Source organism: Salvelinus namaycush, chromosome 18 (assembly GCF_016432855.1).
Source record: "Salvelinus namaycush isolate Seneca chromosome 18, SaNama_1.0, whole genome shotgun sequence".
In the NCBI taxonomy this organism is placed as follows: domain Eukaryota; kingdom Metazoa; phylum Chordata; class Actinopteri; order Salmoniformes; family Salmonidae; genus Salvelinus; species Salvelinus namaycush.
The window spans coordinates 43,489,655-43,511,891 of record NC_052324.1 but is presented as its reverse complement, the minus strand read 5'-3'; the positions used below and the strand labels follow the sequence as shown (position 1 = coordinate 43,511,891).

At 45.0% G+C, this 22,237-nt stretch overlaps 1 protein-coding gene across 1 annotated transcript in view; it reads right to left on the bottom strand.

Annotated features, from left to right (window-relative positions):
* Nucleotides 1–22,237, bottom strand: part of LOC120063471 (tight junction protein ZO-2-like) — a 120,751-nt gene that overhangs the window by 57,319 nt on the left and 41,195 nt on the right. Inside the window, exons 2-4 of the mRNA XM_039013853.1 lie at nt 5,310–5,363; nt 1,798–1,922; nt 1,281–1,383 (exon numbers count right to left, since the gene is read on the bottom strand). Coding sequence (XP_038869781.1) covers nt 1,281–1,383; nt 1,798–1,922; nt 5,310–5,363 — 282 coding nt within the window. The remainder of the gene's footprint in view (nt 1–1,280; nt 1,384–1,797; nt 1,923–5,309; nt 5,364–22,237) is intronic.

Genomic DNA, 22,237 nt, shown 5'->3' with positions numbered 1-22,237 from the left:
GACTGAGAGTGTTAAACAGCTCCGTGGACTGAGAGTGTTAAACAGCTCCGTGGACTGACAGTGTTAAACAGCTCCGTGGACTGACAGTGTTAAACAGCTCCGTGGACTGACAGTGTTAAACAGCTCCGTGGACTGACAGTGTTAAACAGCTCCGTGGACTGACAGTGTTAAACAGCTCCGTGGACTGAGAGTGTTAAACAGCTCCGTGGACTGAGAGTGTTAAACAGCTCCGTGGACTGAGAGTGTTAAACAGCTCCGTGGACTGACAGTGTTAAACAGCTCCGTGGACTGACAGTGTTAAACAGCTCCGTGGACTGACAGTGTTAAACAGCTCCGTGGACTGACAGTGTTAAACAGCTCCGTGGACTGACAGTGTTAAACAGCTCCGTGGACTGACAGTGTTAAACACCTCCGTGGACTGACAGTGTTAAACAGCTCCGTGGACTGACAGTGTTAAACAGCTCCGTGGACTGAGAGTGTTAAACAGCTCCGTGGACTGAGAGTGTTAAACAGCTCCGTGGACTGACAGTGTTAAACAGCTCCGTGGACTGACAGTGTTAAACAGCTCCGTGGACTGACAGTGTTAAACAGCTCCGTGGACTGACAGTGTTAAACAGCTCCGTGGACTGACAGTGTTAAACAGCTCCGTGGACTGACAGTGTTAAACAGCTCCGTGGACTGACAGTGTTAAACAGCTCCGTGGACTGACAGTGTTAAACAGCTCCGTGGACTGACAGTGTTAAACAGCTCCGTGGACTGACAGTGTTAAACAGCTCCGTGGACTGACAGTGTTAAACAGCTCTGTGGACTGACAGTGTTAAACAGCTCCGTGGACTGACATTGTTAAACAGCTCCGTGGACTGACAGTGTTAAACAGCTCAGAAGGCAGTACTGTGGCTGCACGGTGCTCTAGTTGATTCACTGTCACAATGTTACAACTAGCTGCTACAATGTGTCTGTCTGTCTGTCTGTCTGTCTGTCTGTCTGTCTGTCTGTCTGTCTGTCTGTCTGTCTGTCTGTCTGTCTGTCTGTCTGTCTGTCTGTCTGTCTGTCTGTCTGTCTGTCTGTCTGTCTGTCTGTCCATGGCTAAGCTAGCAGCTACAGCAGGATGAATGTCAAGGCTATGCCATCCCTGTGTTCATATGTTGAATAGATTGTCATATTGTCAATGTCCTTATGGCCTAACATATTCTATCATATATGGTACTCACCATCTTGGCTACTTTTGAACATCTCAGCTAGCTACTAACAACATCAACACTATGCACACTGATACTCACTATCTTGGCGGTCTTCCCACATTTGCGTAACTGCTGCACAGCGAAGGAATGAGGCACGTTGTCCATGAGGATGGAGTTGACCTGGATCACACGATCTTTCTCACTGGAGGAGAGAACACAACGTAACGTTAACATAGAACAACAAAACACACATGAAAGAGTACATTAGAATCTCATCAATCCTGGAACAGCCTTGCTGCATTTCTTTAGGCAAAAGTAGCTTCCTTCCCCTGGTCTCTTTTCAGTCATCTGCGTAGATGAAAGACGATGTCAACCATATTGCTTAACCGTATAGTGTTTTTTTTTTATTAGATCAGTGCAGATGAAGGACAAGAGACCAGTAAGTGACTTCACACTATTGAAAAGAGACCCGATGGCTTCCGGTACCAGCAACCACAATGACGGTATCCCCTTAACTGACTTCCTGACGTATTCGGCAAAAAATAAGCATTAAAGTTTTGAAAAACTCAGTGACGTCTGGTTAGTTGATGATGTAAGAGGAAGTGGTGTAGCATACAACAGGAGTCCGTCAGCTGGTCCACCCTGTAGGACGTCTGACACGATGATTGACATCTCTCCGTTATCCACGTTGGGGTTGTCCCGTCCCCCCGACACGGCAATACCAAACCCCATCTTGGAGTCCTACAGGAGGGAGGGAGGAGAGAGATGGACACAGAGAGAATTTAGTTGGGGTTTGGGCAAATAAAAATATACAGCATTGAAATGGAGAATACAAATACACTGAAATGGGTTGAAACAGTTAGCCAGACAGGTAACCAGACAGGTAGCCGGACAGGTAGCCGGACAGGTAGAGACGGGTAGACAGGCAGGTAGAGAGACAGGTAGACAGGTAGAGAAACAGGTAGAACTGGATGGGTTAACGGGTTGAAATCGAATGAGAGAGTAGACAGACAGGTAGACAGGTAGAGAGACAGGTAGACAGATAGAGAGACAGGTAGACAGGTACAGAAAGGTAGTGAGGGGTAGCACTGGATGGGTTAACGGGTTGAAATGGAATGAGAGAGTAGACAGACAGGTAGAGAAACAGGTAGACAGACAGGTAGCGAGACAGGTAGACAGGTAGAGAGACAGGTAGCCAGGGGTAGCACTGGACGGGTTAACAGGTTTAAATGGAAGGAAAGAGTAGACAGACAGGTAGACGGGTAGCCAGGCAGGTAGAGAGACAGGTAGACATGTAGAGAGACAGGTAGCCAGACAGGTAGCACTGGATGTGTAATGGGTTGAAATGGAATGAGAGAGTAGACAGGTAGGTAGACAGATAGAGAGACAGGTAGGTAGACAGGGGTAGTACTGGATGGGTTAACGGGTTGAATACAACCATATAGATGGGACGAGAATGGTTAGTGGGAGGGGGGAGCAGACAGCTTGAGTTTCCAATGCTCTCTCTCAACTCACATGTACAGGGGGGGGGGGGGAAGAAAGAAAGAAAGAAAGAAAGAAAGAAAGAAAGAAAGAAAGAAAGAAAGAAAGAAAGAAAGAAAGAAAGAAAGAAAGAAAGAAAGAAAGAAAGAAAGAGAGAGAGAGAGAGAGAGAGACAACCTTGGATCTCCTGTCTATCCAAGGGGAAACAAGACATCTCTGTCTATCCAAGGGGAAACAAGACATCTCCTGTCTATCCAAGGGGAAACAAGACATCTCCTGTCTATCCAAGGGGAAACAAGACATCTCCTGTCTATCCAAGGGGAAACAAGACATCTCCTGTCTATCCAAGGGGAAACAAGACATCTCCTGTCTATCCAAGGGGAAACAAGACATCTCCTGTCTATCCAAGGGGAAACAAGACATCTCCTGTCTATCCAAGGGGAAACAAGACATCTCCTGTCTATCCAAGGGGAAACAAGACATCTCCTGTCTATCCAGGGGGAAACAAGACATGTCCTGTCTATCCAAGGGGAAACAAGACATGTCCTGTCTATCCAGGGGGAAACAATACATATCCTCTCTATCCAGGGGGAAACAAGACATCTCCTGTCTATCCACGGGGAAACAAGACATCTCCTGTCTATCCAAGGGGGAACAAGACATATCCTCTCTATCCAGGGGGAAACAAGACATATCCTCTCTATCCAGGGGGAAACAAGACATATCCTCTCTATCCAGGGGGAAACAAGACATATCCTGTCTATCCAGGGGGAAACACGACATGTCCTGTCTATCCACGGGGAAACAAGACATGTCCTGTCTATCCAAGGGGAAACAAGACATATCCTCTCTATCCAGGGGGAAACAAGACATATCCTCTCTATCCAGGGGGAAACAAGACATATCCTCTCTATCCAGGGGGAAACAAGACATATCCTGTCTATCCAGGGGGAAACACGACATATCCTGTCTATCCAGGGGGAAACACGACATATCCTGTCTATCCAAGGGGAAACACGACATATCCTGTCTATCCAAGGGGAAACAAGACATATCCTGTCTATCCAGGGGGAAACAGGACATATCCTGTCTATCCAAGGGGAAACAAGACATGTCCTGTCTATCCAGGGGGAAACAAGACATCTCCTGTCTATCCAGGGGGAAACAAGACATCTCCTCTCTATCCAGGGGGAAACAAGACATCTCCTCTCTATCCAGGGGGAAACAAGACATATCCTCTCTATCCATGGGGAAACAAGACATATCCTGTCTATCCAGGGGGAAACAAGACATATCCTGTCTATCCAGGGGGAAACAAGACATATCCTGTCTATCCAGGGGGAAACAAGACATATCCTGTCTATCCAGGGGGAAACAAGACATATCCTGTCTATCCAGGGGGAAACAAGACATATCCTGTCTATCCAAGGGGAAACAAGACACCCCTGTCTATCCAAGGGGAAACAAGACACCCCTGTCTATCCAGGGGGAAACAAGACATCTCCTGTCTATCCAAGGGGAAACAAGACATGTCCTGTCTATCCAGGGGGAAACAAGACATCTCTGTCTATCCAAGGGGAAACAAGACATCTCTGTCTATCCAAGGGGAAACAAGACACCCCTGTCTATCCAGGGGGAAACAAGACACCTCTGTCTATCCAGGGGGAAACAAGACACCTCTGCCTATCCAAGGGGAAACAAGACACCTCTGTCTATCCAGGGGGAAACAAGACATCTCTGTCTATCCAGGGGGAAACAAGACACCTCTGTCTATCCAGGGGGAAACAAGACACCTCTGTCTATCCAGGGGGAAACAAGACACCTCTGTCTATCCAGGGGGAAACAAGACATCTCTGTCTATCCAGGGGGAAACAAGACATCTCTGTCTATCCAGGGGGAAACAAGACACCTCTGTCTATCCAGGGGGAAACAAGACACCTCTGTCTATCCAGGGGGAAACAAGACATCTCTGTCTATCCAAGGGGAAACAAGACACCTCTGTCTATCCAGGGGGAAACAAGACACCTCTGTCTATCCAGGGGGAAACAAGACACCTCTGTCTATCCAGGGGGAAACAAGACACCTCTGTCTATCCAGGGGGAAACAAGACACCTCTGTCTATCCAAGGGGAAACAAGACACCTCTGTCTATCCAGGGGGAAACAAGACACCTCTGTCTATCCAGGGGGAAACAAGACACCTCTGTCTATCCAGGGGGAAACAAGACACCTCTGTCTATCCAGGGGGAAACAAGACATCTTGTTTGTATATACTGTATATTGTAGGAACTAGGGGTTCCATTTTGGATGCTGACCTGATAAGGTTGATATCATTTTGATGCTATCTGATACTGTCAGTGACCACAGAGACATCCTCTACTCGTCAGACAGACAGACAGACAGACAGACAGACAGACAGACAGCCCGCCCGCCCGGTCATAGAGCTTCAGTAAACTACTGTAATTAACACTCAGGGAGTTCACAGACAGACACACGCAAGGACGGACGGACACACCTGGTGAGAGCTAACACACAGTAGCTGTGGCCTTTACTGACGGCTAGAAACAACACACTCTGACCCTTCACTACGGAGAGAGCGTAGGAGAGACGCCAGGTCAAATACATATAAAGGGTAAAGGTCAACTCACCCTTTGTAGGTTCACAGTGTGCTGCTCCCAAACAGTCTCCTCCATTCCTGAGCTCTATGGAGAGAACACACTGGGTTAGTGAATATTACTATATAAAAACACACTGGGTTAGTGAATATTACTATATAAACACACTGGGTTAGTGAATATTACTATATAAACACACTGGGTTAGTGAACAGTACTATATTAACACACTGGGTTAGTGAACACTACTATATTAACACACTGGGTTAGTGAACACTACTATATTAACACACTGGGTTAGTGAACACTACTATATTAACACACTGGGTTAGTGAACACTACTATATTAACACACTGGGTTAGTGAACACTACTATATTAACACACTGGGTTAGTGAACACTACTGTATTAACACACTGGGTTAGTGAACAGTACTATATTAACACACTGGGTTAGTGAACACTACTATATTAACACACTGGGTTAGTGAACACTACTGTATTAACACACTGGGTTAGTGAACACTACTATATTAACACACTGGGTTAGTGAACACTACTGTATTAACACACTGGGTTAGTGAACAGTACTATATTAACACACTGGGTTAGTGAATATTACTATATTAACACACTGGGTTAGTGAACACTACTGTATTAACACACTGGGTTAGTGAACACTACTGTATTAACACACTGGGTTAGTGAACACTACTATATTAACACACTGGGTTAGTGAACACTACTATAACACACTGGGTTAGTGAACACTACTATATTAACACACTGGGTTAGTGAACACTACTGTAACACACTGGGTTAGTGAACACTACTATATAAACACACTGGGTTAGTGAACAGTACTATAACACACTGGGTTAGTGAATATTACTATATTAACACACTGGGTTAGTGAACACTACTATATTAACACACTGGGTTAGTGAACACTACTATATTAACACACTGGGTTAGTGAACACTACTATAACACACTGGGTTAGTGAACACTACTATAACACACTGGGTTAGTGAATATTACTATATAAACACACTGGGTTAGTGAACACTACTATATTAACACACTGGGTTAGTGAACACTACTATAACACACTGGGTTAGTGAACAGTACTATAACACACTGGGTTAGTGAACACTACTATATTAACACACTGGGTTAGTGAACACTACTATATTAACACACTGGGTTAGTGAACATTACTATAACACACTAGGTTAGTGAACACTACTATAACACACTGGGTTAGTGAACACTACTATATTAACACACTGGGTTAGTGAACATTACTATAACACTGGGTTAGTGAACATTACTATAACACACTAGGTTAGTGAACACTACTATAACACACTGGGTTAGTGAACACTACTATATTAACACACTGGGTTAGTGAACACTACTATATTAACACACTGGGTTAGTGAACACTACTATATAAACACACTGGGTTAGTGAACACTACTATATTAACACACTGGGTTAGTGAATATTACTATATAAACACACTGGGTTAGTGAACACTACTATATTAACACACTGGGTTAGTGAACACTACTATATTAACACACTGGGTTAGTGAACACTACTATATTAACACACTGGGTTAGTGAACACTAATATAACACACTAGGTTAGTGAACACTACTATATTAACACACTGGGTTAGTGAATATTACTATATTAACACACTGGGTTAGTGAACACTACTATAACACACTGGGTTAGTGAATATTACTATATTAACACACTGGGTTAGTGAACAGTACTATAACACACTGGGTTAGTGAATATTACTATATTAACACACTGGGTTAGTGAACACTACTATATTAACACACTGGGTTAGTGAACACTACTATAACACACTAGGTTAGTGAACAGTACTATATTAACACACTGGGTTAGTGAACAGTACTATATTAACACACTGGGTTAGTGAATATTACTATATTAACACACTGGGTTAGTGAACACTACTATAACACACTGGGTTAGTGAACACTACTATATTAACACACTGGGTTAGTGAACACTACTATAACACACTGGGTTAGTGAATATTACTATATTAACACACTGGGTTAGTGAATATTACTATATTAACACACTGGGTTAGTGAACACTACTGTAACACACTGGGTTAGTGAACACTACTGTAACACACTGGGTTAGTGAACACTACTACATAAACACACTGGGTTAGTGAACACTACTATAACACACTGGGTTAGTGAACACTACTATAACACACTGGGTTAGTGAACACTACTATAACACACTGGGTTAGTGAACACTACTATATTAACACACTGGTTTAGTGAACACTACTGTAACACACTGGGTTAGTGAACACTACTATAACACACTGGGTTAGTGAACACTACTATAACACACTGGGTTAGTGAACACTACTATAACACACCAGGTTAGTGAACACTACTATATTAACACACTGGTTTAGTGAACACTACTATATTAACACACCAGGTTAGTGAACACTACTATATTAACACACTGGTTTAGTGAACACTACTGTAACACACTGGGTTAGTGAATATTACTATATTAACACACTGGTTTAGTGAACACTACTGTATTAACACACCAGGTTAGTGAACACTACTATATTAACACACTGGTTTAGTGAACACTACTGTAACACACTGGTTTAGTGAACACTACTATATTAACACACCAGGTTAGTGAACACTACTATATTAACACACTGGTTTAGTGAACACTACTATATTAACACACCAGGTTAGTGAACACTACTATATTAACACACCAGGTTAGTGAACACTACTATATTAACACACCAGGTTAGTGAACACTACTATAACACACCAGGTTAGTGAACACTACTATATTAACACACCAGGTTAGTGAACACTACTATATTAACACACTGGTTTAGTGAACACTACTGTAACACACTAGGTTAGTGAACACTACTATATTAACACACTGGTTTAGTGAACACTACTATATTAACACACCAGGTTAGTGAACACTACTATATTAACACACTGGTTTAGTGAACACTACTGTAACACACCAGGTTAGTGAACACTACTATATAAACACACTGGGTTAGTGAACAGTACTATATTAACACACCAGGTTAGTGAACACTACTATATAAACACACTGGTTTAGTGAACACTACTGTAACACACTAGGTTAGTGAACACTACTATATTAACACACCAGGTTAGTGAACACTACTATATTAACACACCAGGTTAGTGAACACTACTATATTAACACACTGGTTTAGTGAACACTACTATATTAACACACTGGTTTAGTGAACACTACTGTAACACACCAGGTTAGTGAACACTACTATATTAACACACTGGTTTAGTGAACACTACTATATTAACACACCAGGTTAGTGAACACTACTATATTAACACACTGGTTTAGTGAACACTACTGTAACACACCAGGTTAGTGAACACTACTATATTAACACACTGGTTTAGTGAACACTACTATATTAACACACCAGGTTAGTGAACACTACTATATTAACACACTGGTTTAGTGAACACTACTGTAACACACTAGGTACATGAAGGGGTAAAGCAACAGTGAACTACAGTAACACATCATCACTCTACTGCCACATTCAGTTACAAAATGACCATGACATGTATTTGCATGACAACGTATATTTAAATACATTTCTTTCGTTCTGCAAACTGGACAAAAAACATCCACGGACATTCCTGTCCCATTTTCACACGGAATGACTCACGTATACAAACTACTGTAGACATCAGCCATAGAGATGCAGTCATGGAAAAGACATGGAAAATACACGTCTTTTCTTGTTTCTATGATAAATACATGGATGTGGAGAGGAATATACTCCATAGTTAAACTGCTACGAAGCAAAATGTCACCCTGGTCCAAAACACAGCCCCAAAAATAGGCCCGTGGAATGGGAGTATCTAGTCACAAACACACAGCGCTCCAGGATACCGTGGAAACAGACACACATCGCCATCAATAGTTTGGTCATTTACTCATTTACAGGCCTGCCTTTGCACGGACACACACACACACACACACACACACACACACACACACACACACACACACACACCACACACACACACACACACACACAGCGTCCTCTCTGACCGTGGGATATAGAGCCTGTTTTTTGGGAGCATGGAAACCAATCTCCACAGTCCAGCAGGCTGAATCAGACCCCAACCTCCACAGTCCACCAGGCTGAATCAGACCCCAACCTCCACAGTCCACCAGGCTGAATCAGACCCCAACCTCCACAGTCCATCCAGGCTGAATCAGACCCCAACCTCCACAGTCCACCAGGCTGAATCAGACCCCAACCTCCACAGTCCACCAGGCTGAATCAGACCCCAACCTCCACAGTCCACCAGGCTGAATCAGACCCCAACCTCCACAGTCCACCAGGCTGAATCAGACCCCAACCTCCACAGTCCATCCAGGCTGAATCAGACCCCAACCTCCACAGTCCACCAGGCTGAATCAGACCCCAACCTCCACAGTCCACCAGGCTGAATCAGACCCCAACCTCCACAGTCCACCAGGCTGAATCAGACCCCAACCTCCACAGTCCACCAGGCTGAATCAGACCCCAACCTCCACAGTCCATCCAGGCTGAATCAGACCCCAACCTCCACAGTCCACCAGGCTGAATCAGACCCCAACCTCCACAGTCCACCCAGGCTGAATCAGACCCCAACCTCCACAGTCCACCAGGCTGAATCAGACCCCAACCTCCACAGTCCACCAGGCTGAATCAGACCCCAACCTCCACAGTCCATCCAGGCTGAATCAGACCCCAACCTCCACAGTCCACCAGGCTGAATCAGACCCCAACCTCCACAGTCCACCCAGGCTGAATCAGACCCCAACCTCCACAGTCCACCAGGCTGAATCAGACCCCAACCTCCACAGTCCACCAGGCTGAATCAGACCCCAACCTCCACAGTCCACCAGGCTGAATCAGACCCCAACCTCCACAGTCCACCAGGCTGAATCAGACCCCAACCTCCACAGTCCACCAGGCTGAATCAGACCCCAACCTCCACAGTCCACCCAGGCTGAATCAGACCCCAACCTCCACAGTCCACCAGGCTGAATCAGACCCCAACCTCCACAGTCCATCCAGGCTGAATCAGACCCCAACCTCCACAGTCCACCAGGCTGAATCAGACCCCAACCTCCACAGTCCATCCAGGCTGAATCAGACCCCAACCTCCACAGTCCACCAGGCTGAATCAGACCCCAACCTCCACAGTCCACCAGGCTGAATCAGACCCCAACCTCCACAGCCCACCCAGGCTGAATCAGACCCCAACCTCCACAGTCCATCCAGGCTGAATCAGACCCCAACCTCCACAGTCCACCAGGCTGAATCAGACCCCAACCTCCACAGTCCACCAGGCTGAATCAGACCCCAACCTCCACATTCCATCCAGGCTGAATCAGACCCCAACCTCCACAGTCCACCAGGCTGAATCAGACCCCAACCTCCACAGTCCACCAGGCTGAATCAGACCCCAACCTCCACAGTCCACCAGGCTGAATCAGACCCCAACCTCCACAGTCCACCAGGCTGAATCAGACCCCAACCTCCACAGTCCATCCAGGCTGAATCAGACCCCAACCTCCACAGTCCACCAGGCTGAATCAGACCCCAACCTCCACAGTCCACCAGGCTGAATCAGACCCCAACCTCCACAGTCCATCCAGGCTGAATCAGACCCCAACCTCCACAGTCCACCAGGCTGAATCAGACCCCAACCTCCACAGTCCACCAGGCTGAATCAGACCCCAACCTCCACAGTCCACCAGGCTGAATCAGACCCCAACCTCCACAGTCCACCCAGGCTGAATCAGACCCCAACCTCCACAGTCCACCCAGGCTGAATCAGACCCCAACCTCCACAGTCCACCAGGCTGAATCAGACCCCAACCTCCACAGTCCACCAGGCTGAATCAGACCCCAACCTCCACAGTCCACCAGGCTGAATCAGACCCCAACCTCCACAGTCCACCAGGCTGAATCAGACCCCAACCTCCACAGTCCATCCAGGCTGAATCAGACCCCAACCTCCACAGTCCACCAGGCTGAATCAGACCCCAACCTCCACAGTCCACCAGACTGAATCAGACCCCAACCTCCACAGTCCACCAGGCTGAATCAGACCAGGAAACGTCAGTTGGCTTCTACAACGCTGTGAAATCCAATCGGTCACATTGAGATCTATTGACCACGGTTTGTTATTCACTAACCACTCAGTGGGGCGGCAGGTAGCCTAGTGGTTAGAGGAGGCAGGTAGCCTAGTGGTTAGAGGAGGCAGGTAGCCTAGTGGTTAGAGGAGGCAGGTAGCCTAGTGGTTAGAGGAGGCAGGTAGCCTAGTGGTTAGAGGAGGCAGGTAGCCTAGTGGTTAGAGCGTTGGACTAGTAACCGAAAGGTTGCAAGATTGAATCCCCCGAGCTAAAATGACAAACAGTCAATCCCACCTCTGCATGGTTCTACCTGGTGTTCCTCAGCTAGGCTCAGATTATAATCCCTGTACTGGAGATTAGAGGCAGGCTGCATCACAACACAAAACATTTACACACCACAACAGAACGCAACACAACAGATCGACAGTACACAGGCCAAACATTCCTCCTCGTTCAATTATGCACTCATTACACACACCAACACCATCAAGAGATTCCTTACAACACACCATTCCTCTCCTCCTATCTCTCCATCCCTCTTTCTCTGTCTCTCTATAACCCTCTCCCTCTCTCATCCTTCAGTGTCCCACCTCCCTCTCTCTCTATAACCCTCTCCCTCTCTCATCCTTCAGTGTCCCACCTCCCTCTCTCTCTATAACCCTCTCCCTCTCTCATCCTTCAGTGTCCCACCTCCCTCTCTCTCTGTCTCTCTATAACCCTCTCCCTCTCTCATCCTTCAGTGTCCCACCTCCCTCTCTCTCTGTCTCTCTATAACCCACTCCCTCTCTCATCCTTCAGTGTCCCACCTCCCTCTCTCTCTGTCTCTCTATAACCCTCTCTCTCTCATCCTTCATCCCCCTCTCCCTCTCTCATCCTTCAGTGTCCCACCTCCCTCTCTCTCTGTCTCTCTATAACCCTCTCCCTCTCTCATCCTTCAGTGTCCCACCTCCCTCTCTCTCTGTCTCTCTATAACCCTCTCCCTCTCTCATCCTTCAGTGTCCCACCTCCCTCTCTCTCTCTCTCTCTATAACCCTCTCCCTCTCTCATCCTTCAGTGTCCCACCTCTCTCTCTCTCTCTCTCTCTCTCTCTCTCTCTCTCTCTCTCTCTCTCTCTCTCTCTCTCTCTCTCTCTCTCTCTCTCTCTCATCCTTCAGTGTCCCACCTCCCTCTCTCTCTATAACCCTCTCCCTCTCTCATCCTTCAGTGTCCCACCTCGCTCTCTCTCTCTCTCTCTATAACCCTCTCCCCCTCTCATCCTTCAGTGTCCCACCTCCCTCTCTCTCTATAACCCTCTCCCTCTCTCATCCTTCAGTGTCCCACCTCCCTCTATAACCCTCTCCCATCCTTCAGTGTCCCACCTTCCTCTCTCTCTGCCCCCCTCCCCATCCCCAGACATTTGCCCTCAGTTGGTCATGAGGACACACAATTAGTGGGGATGGTCTCTCTCTCTCTCTCTCTCTCTCGCTCTGTGTATGTGTGTGTGTGTGCATGTTTTCATGTGTGTGTGTACCATACCGTGCATAGCCTAACAACACATTGCAATGTACTGCAAACTCTTGGTTCTACAGACCCCCAGCCAGTACACTAGTAGGAGGCTGATGACACTGATGGAAGCCGGCAGCTCCAGCACAGTTGAGATCAGACCCTGTTAAAAACACTTCTTAGACAGACAACGTGTCTGTGGGGACATTAGAGAGGAGACATTAGAGAGGAGACATTAGAGAGGAGACATTAGAGAGGAGACATTAGAGAGGAGACATTAGAGAGGAGACATTAGAGAGGAGACATTAGAGAGGAGACAGAGAGGAGACATTAGAGAGGAGACATTAGAGAGGAGACAGAGAGGAGACATTAGAGAGGAGACATTAGAGAGGAGACAGAGAGGAGACATTAGAGAGGAGACATTAGAGAGGAGACATTAGAGGAGACAATGGCGAGGGTGTGGGTTCGAGAGGAGCAGAATGGCGAGGGTCTGGGTACAAGCGGAACAGAATGGCGAGGGTCTGGGTACGAGCGGAGCAGAACGGCGAGGGTCTGGGTACGAGCGGAACAGAATGGCGAGGGTCTGGGTACGAGCGGAACAGAATGGCGAGGGTCTTTGTACGAGCGGAACAGAATGGCGAGGGTCTTTGTACGAGCGGAACAGAATGGCGAGGGTCTTTGTACGAGCGGAACAGAATGGCGAGGGTCTCGGTACGAGCAGAACAGAAAGGCGAGGGTCTGGGCAGAGCGGAGCAGAGCAACCAACCGCTGTGGACTGTGTCTTGATAACCAAGCTGTTTATGGTCTCTGCAGCACAAATACACTGAAACTATGAGCTAATCTCTCTGCAGCAGGCAAACCAGGATCAGGGTCCCATACGGACAACCATGCTGCTTCACTAAGTCCTGTACACAATCAGTATGCACCTGGTGATCCACTAGTAAACAAAGTCGTTACTCTGTCAACTATCTGGCTGGCTGACAGCTATCTCCTGTATCCAGTGCGAATGGCATGAGTACTATAATCTCTGCTATCTCCTGTGTCCAGTGTGAATGACATGAGTACTATCATCTCTGCTATCTCCTGTGTCCAGTGTGAATGGCATGAGTACTATCATCTCTGCTATCTTCTGTATCCAGTGTGAATGGCATGAGTACTATCCTCTCTGCTATCTCCTGTCTCCCCCTGAGTACTATCCTCTCTCCTGTCTCCCCTGAGTACTATCCTCTCTCTTGTCTCCCCCTGAGTACTATCCTCTCTGCTAACTCCGGTCTCCCCCTGGCTACTATCTACTCTGCTATCTCCTGTGTCCAGTGTGAACGGCATGAGTACTATCCTCTCTGCTATCTCCTGTATCCAGTGTGAATGGCATGGGTACTATCCTCTCTGCTATCTCCTGTATCCAGTGTGAATGGCATGGGTACTATCCTCTCTGCTATCTCCTGTATCCAGTGTGAATGGCATGGGTACTATCCTCTCTGCTATCTCCTGTATCCAGTGTGAACGGCATGAGGACATATCTCTGTCTGTTCCTATCTGGTCCAGGGAGCCAGATGTAGTGTAGAACACACCTACTGGACCCACAGGATGGACTGACCTGACCCACTGCTTCCCCCGACCCACCCGGAAACAACTGTTCCCATCCCCCACCTACCCATCTGTCCATGGACTGACTGACTGACTGACTGACTGACTGACTGACTGACTGACTGTCGTGCAAATCACACAGCTAAATGCCAACAACCTCCATATGATGCAAAAATCCTCACCCACTCTGCTAGCACGAGAGATGGAGTGGGAGATCTTCTCATCACACACACCACACACACACACTGACAGATCTCTGGGAGTACGAGTCTCTATCATTCATCAGCAAATTAAAATAAGTCAAAAGTGTTTCTAGGAGCAGCACACTTTTCAACCACAGGTGTAGCTAGCTGCCGGAACAACTTCCCTGATACGCAACTTAACATACTGTGACACTCGCTCCTACAACCAAACAACTAGTCTACAACCAAACAACTGGTCTACAACCAAACAACTAGTCTACAACCAAACAACTAGTCTACAACCAAACAACTAGTCTACAACCAAACAACTAGTCTACAACCAAACAACTAGTCTACAACCAAACAACTAGTCTACAACCAAACGAAGACAAGCAAGAGAGCCAGGGAGCGGAAAATAATTGAGAGAGCGAGTTTAGGAGAGAGCAAGGGGAAAGAGATCTAAGGGGAAAGCGGAGAGCAGGGAGAGAGAGCAGAGAGAGAGAGCGAGAGAGCAGGGAGAGAGGGAAAGAGGGAGAGAGAGAGCAGGAAGAGACTTTGTCCTCTAGGGATCAGAGCTAGAGACTTTGTCCTCTAGGGATCAGAGCTAGAGACTTTGTCCTCTAGGGATCAGAGCTAGAGACTTTGTCCTCTAGGGATCAGAGCTAGAGACTTTGTCCTCTAGGGATCAGAGCTAGAGACTTTGCCCTCTAGGGATCAGAGCTAGAGACTTTGTCCTCTAGGGATCAGAGCTAGAGACTTTGTCCTCTAGGGATCAGAGCTAGAGACTTTGTCCTCTAGGGATCAGAGCTAGAGACTTTGTCCTCTAGGGATCAGAGCTAGAGACTTTGTCCTCTAGGGATCAGAGCTAGAGACTTTGTCCTCTAGGGATCAGAGCTAGAGACTTTGTCCTCTACGGTTCAGAGCTAGAGACTTTGTCCTCTACGGTTCAGAGCTAGAGACTTTGTCCTCTACGGTTCAGAGCTAGAGACTTTGTCCTCTACGGTTCAGAGCTAAAGACTTTGTCCTCTACGGTTCAGAGCTAAAGACTTTGTCCTCTACGGTTCAGAGCTAGAGACTTTGTCCTCTACGGTGCAGAGCTAGAGACTTTGTCCTCTACGGTGCAGAGCTAGAGACTTTGTCCTCTACGGTTCAGAGCTAGAGACTTTGTCCTCTACGGTTCAGAGCTAGAGACTTTGTCCTCTACGGTTCAGAGCTAGAGACTTTGTCCTCTACGGTTCAGAGCTAGAGACTTTGTCCTCTACGGTTCAGAGCTAGAGACTTTGTCCTCTACGGTTCAGAGCTAGAGACTTTGTCCTCTACGGTTCAGAGCTAGAGACTTTGTCCTCTACGGTTCAGAGCTAGAGACTTTGTCCTCTAAGGAGGTGAGTATTCATCTCTCTCCTTCTCTAGTACCAGTTGGAGGAAGCAGGTGTTTCCAGCGGGGGTGTAGAGCACCACCACGGTGCTTCTCAATTCCTCCGGGTTGAGCCGCGGTCCTCCCAGGAGAGGCCCCTCCAGCCTGGGTCCAGCTTTACCCGGCCACCCTGCTGCCCTCCACCGGCCCTGGTCCCGGCCCCCTCCACCGTGGCCCTCATCCGTGTGGTGCAGCCATGGACTCCCCCGTGCTGCCGAACACCAGTCCCCCAACTGCAGGCAGTCCAGATTCATCGCTCATCTCATCGACACCCGCTGACGTTTCTTATCCATGGCTCAGCTCGGCTACGTTCAAGTCATGTCTGGCTCAGTGCTCAGTTTGTATGGCACCAGATTAGGCTGGTTTGGTTCAGACCCTGACGCCATGGTGCGTTGGGGCGCAGCAGAGAACCCAGCGAGCAGCCCTCCGGTCGGTCCTACAGTCCTATGCCTACTGGAGACGGCTCAATCCCATTAAGCTGGCGTGGCATAACAGATTAGTCGACCCAGGGGCAACTAAAAATAAACACAACTCACGCTTCCTCCTCCTCCTCCCCGCAGAGTCCTGAGTGTGAACCCACTTCCTGCGGAGAGCTGTCAACACGTCAACCGCCTCGCTACACAACACGAGCGGCGGTCGGTACGGGAGTCAGGGTCTCTGATCCGTCCGACACGTCCTTCCTTTCTCCCTCCCTCCCTCCCTCCCTCCCTCCCTCCCGCAACACTCTCCTTTCACTCCTCCACTATTCGTTCTCTCTCTCTGTCTCTCTGTCTCCTAAGGGCTTTATTGGCATGGGAAACATATTTACATTGGCAAAACGAGTGAAATAGACAATAAACAAAAAAGGGAAATTAACAAGTAAACATTACACTCAAAAGTTTTTAAAACATCTAGACATTTCAAATGTTCTACTATTGTCTGTGTACAGTGTTGTAACACAATGTGAAAACGCTGTAGTTAAAGTAGGAAGATAAATAAACAGATTCATATTTACAATGTTGTCTGTGTTCCACTGGTTGCCCTGGAAACAGGTCTCACATCTTGCTATGATATTTCACCTCAAATTCTTTGTGGTTCTGTGTAATCTGAGGGAAATATGTGTCTCTAATATGGTCATACATTTGGCAGGAGGTTAGGAAGTGCAGCTCAGTTTCCACCTCATTTTGTGGGCAGTGTTCACATAGCACGTCTTCTCTTGAGAGCCATGTCTGCCTACGGCGGCCTTTCTCAACAGCAAGGCTATGCTCACTGAGTCTGTACACAGTCAAAGCTTTCCCCGATTTTGGGTCAATCACAGTGGTCAGGTATTCTGCCACTGTGTACTCTCTGTTTAGGGCCAAATAGCATTCTAATTCGCTCAGTTTTTTTGTTAATTCTTTCCAATGTGTCAAGTAATTATCCCCTCTCCCCTCACACTCTCTCTCCTCTCTCTCCCCCCCTTCTCTCCCCCCTCTCTCTCTCTTCCCCCTCTACTCTCAGGAAACATCAAATTATCCCAATTCGCCGGCTCCCTCCAGTTTTACGTAATCCTAATACAATGCTGCCCTAAATTCACACACACACACGAGACTAATTGTGTGTCCTCATGACTGACTGAGGGCAAATATCTGAAGGCAGAGACCTCCAATTACACACCAACAAGGGATGAGGGGATTGGGGGGGGGGTCAGAGAGAGAGGAAGGTGGTTGGTGTTGTGTGTGTAATGAGTGCATAGTTGAACGAGGAGGAATGTTTGGCCTGTGTACTGTCAATGTTTTGTGTACATCTGTTGTGTTGCGTTGTTATGCCTTGTTGTGTAGATGTGTGTTGTGTTGTATTGTTGTGTTGTGTTGTGTAGATGTGTGTTGTGTTGTATTGTTGTGTTGTGTAGATGTGTGTTGTGTTGTATTGTGTAGATGTGTATTGTATTGTTGTGTTGTGTAGATGTGTGTTGTGTTGTGTTGTATTGTTGTGTTGTGTAGATGTGTGTTGTGTTGTATTGTATTGTTGTGTTGTGTAGATGTGTGTTGTATTGTTGTGTATATGTGTGTTGTATTGTTGTGTTGTGTAGATGTGTGTTGTGTTGTTGTGTATATGTGTGTTTTATTGTGGTGTGTAGATGTGTGTTTTGTTGTGTTGTATTGTATTGTTGTGTAGATGTGTGGTTTGTTGTGTTGTGTGTATTGCATTGTTGTGTTGTGTGTATTGTTGTGTGTATTGTATTGTTGTGTTGTGTGTATTGTTGTGTTGTGTGTATTGTTGTGTGTATTGTATTGTTGTGTTGTGTGTATTGCATTGTTGTGTTGTGTGTATTGTATTGTTGTGTTGTGTGTATTGCATTGTTGTGTTGTGTGTATTGCATTGTTGTGTTGTGTGTATTGTATTGTTGTGTTGTGTGTATTGCATTGTTGTGTTGTGTGTATTGCATTGTTGTGGTGTGTGTATTGTATTGTTGTGTTGTGTGTATTGTATTGTTGTGTTGTATTGCATTGTTGTGTGTATTGTATTGTATTGCATTGTTGTGTGTATTGTATTGTATTGCATTGTTGTGTTGTGTGCATGATGTTGTGTTGTGTGTATTGTATTGTTGTGTAGATGTGTGTATTGGTGTGTTGTGTGTATTGTGTTGTTGTGTAGATGTGTATTGCATTGTTGTGTTGTGTGCATGATGTTGTGTAGATGTGTGTTTTGTTGTGTTGTGTGTATTGCATTGTTGTGTTGTGTGCATGATGTTGTGTTGTGTTTTGGAGCAGCCTTCTTGCCTCTCTTTAATCTCTACTAGTTGTAAACTGAGCCTAGCTGAAGGACACTGGGTTAGAGTTGTCCTTCTCCGCCTGAACCCGATGGGGCCCGGTCATATCGACGGGTTTCTGGCTTGTCGTGTTAAGAAACAAAAAACGGAGTGTCTGAGTACCTTTTACTATAGATCCCTCTCGGCAGAAGAAACAGACACTAGCGGCGCCAGGTTCCAGTACTGGTCGGGCCAAAGAAATGTCGCCATGAAACATCTTTCTGATCATTGAAATTTTCCAAATTGCGATACGAAGAATAAGCCGAAGCGCACTACGAATAAGCCGAAGTGCACTACGAATAAGCCGAAGTGAATGATGATCAATGAAACCATGACAGACATCGCATCTCAGAATCAGGAGTAGAACATATTTCAGTGGCATCTGTTAACGCTGATACATCCTAACAAAATATGACTGCCCTGCTAAAGTGCCTTGTTGGACCTTGTAAACTATCGAAAAAAGACCCAGAAATGAAAGACATGATCATTTCAGAATAAAACATACATTCATAACTCAGGGCTTTTGAGCGATTATTCACATGGATGTTTAACAGACAATCTACTTATTTATTTAGGCCTATTGTTTAATTATTCAATGCTACCTTTATTTGTTTTCAAAATAAAATGCTTGGTTGTATTTAAACGCATACATGACTCGTATGCTGTGTAACGACATGAATGAATGATTGATTATCATCTTGAAGTAAGTTACATTAGATAAAACAGAATGTGCTCCAACAGCTCGATGGTGGGTAGATTATATGTAGCCTATACGTGAATCAAGAGCCAAATAACACACTTTAGTTAGGCTACATGATAGCATGCTAAATGTTTCTATTCAGTAATAGATAAACAGTTGATTTAGGCTACATGATAGCATGCTAAATGTTTCTGTTCAGTAATAGATAAACAGTTGATTTAGGCTACATGATAGCATGCTAAATGTTTCTGTTCAGTAATAGATAAACAGTTGATTTAGGCTACATGATAGCATGCTAAATGTTTCTATTCAGTAATAGATAAACAGTTGATTTAGGCTACATGATAGCATGCTAAATGTTTCTGTTCAGTAATAGATAAACAGTTGATTTAGGCTACATGATAGCATGCTAAATGTTTCTGTTCAGTAATAGATAAACAGTTGATTTAGGCTACATGATAGCATGCTAAATGTTTCTGTTCAGTAATAGATAAACAGTTGATTTAGGCTACATGATAGCATGCTAAATGTTTCTGTTCAGTAATAGATAAACAGTTGATTTAGGCTACATGATAGCATGCTAAATGTTTCTGTTCAGTAATAGATAAACAGTTGATTTAGGCTACATGATAGCATGCTAAATGTTTCTGTTCAGTAATAGATAAACAGTTGATTTAGGCTACATGATAGCATGCTAAATGTTTCTGTTCAGTAATAGATAAACAGTTGATTTAGGCTACATGATAGCATGCTAAATGTTTCTGTTCAGTAATAGATAAACAGTTGATTTAGGCTACACGATAGCATGCTAAATGTTTCTGTTCAGTAATAGATAAACAGTTGATTTAGGCTACACGATAGCATGCTAAATGTTTCTGTTCAGTAATAGATAAACAGTTGATTTAGGCTACATGATAGCATGCTAAATGTTTCTATTCAGTAATAGATAAACAGTTGATTTAGGCTACATGATAGCATGCTAAATGTTTCTGTTCAGTAATAGATAAACAGTTTATTTAGGCTACATGATAGCATGCTAAATGTTTCTGTTCAGTAATAGATAAACAGTTGATTTAGGCTACATGATAGCATGCTAAATGTTTCTGTTCAGTAATAGATAAACAGTTGATTTAGGCTACATGATAGCATGCTAAATGTTTCTGTTCAGTAATAGATAAACAGTTGATTTAGGCTACATGATAGCATGCTAAATGTTTCTATTCAGTAATAGATAAACAGTTGATTTAGGCTACATGATAGCATGCTAAATGTTTCTGTTCAGTAATAGATAAACAGTTGATTTAGGCTACATGATAGCATGCTAAATGTTTCTGTTCAGTAATAGATAAACAGTTGATTTAGGCTACATGATAGCATGCTAAATGTTTCTGTTCAGTAATAGATAAACAGTTGATTTAGGCTACATGATAGCATGCTAAATGTTTCTGTTCAGTAATAGATAAACAGTTGATTTAGGCTACATGATAGCATGCTAAATGTTTCTGTTCAGTAATAGATAAACAGTTGATTTAGGCTACATGATAGCATGCTAAATGTTTCTATTCAGTAATAGATAAACAGTTGATTTAGGCTACATGATAGCATGCTAAATGTTTCTGTTCAGTAATAGATAAACAGTTGATTTAGGCTACATGATAGCATGCTAAATGTTTCTGTTCAGTAATAGATAAACAGTTGATTTAGGCTACATGATAGCATGCTAAATGTTTCTATTCAGTAATAGATAAACAGTTGATTTAGGCTACATGATAGCATGCTAAATGTTTCTGTTCAGTAATAGATAAACAGTTGATTTAGGCTACACGATAGCATGCTAAACGTTTCTGATCAGTGACAGATGCGCTATACCACATCCAGCCAGAGATCAATTAGCCTAATCAAATATACAGAGGGAGATTCAGTGAAACAAAATCACACTGATTGATTAAGACGAGTCGCAGGCTTTGGGTCGGCAGCTGCCTAGAAGGCCAGCATCCTGGAGTCGCCTCTTGACTGTTGACGTTGAGACTGGTGTTTTGCGGGTACTATTTAATGAAGCTGCCAGTTGAGGACTTGTGAGGCGTCTGTTTCTCAGAACAAGACACTAATGTACTTGTCCTCTTGCTCAGTTGTGCACCGGGGCCTCCCACTACTCTTTCTATTCTGGTTAGAGCCAGTTCGCGCTGTTCTGTGAAGGGAGTAGTACACAGCATTGTACCAGATCTTCAGTTTCTTGGCAATTTCTCGAATGGAATAGCCTTCGTTTCTCAGAACAAGAATAGACTGACGAGTTTCAGAAGTAAGGTCTTTGTTTCTGGCCATTTTGATCCTGGAATCAAATCCACAAATGCTGATGCTCCAGATACTCAACTAGTTTAAAGGCGGACAGTTTTATTGCTTCTTTAATCAGAACATCAGTTTTCAGCTGTTGCTGATAATGGGCCTCTGTACACGTATGTAGATATTCCATTTTTTTTTTTAAATCAGCCGTTTCCAGCTACAATAGTCATTTACAAGATTAACAATGTCTACACTGTATTTCTGATCAATTTGTTGTTATTTTAAATGGA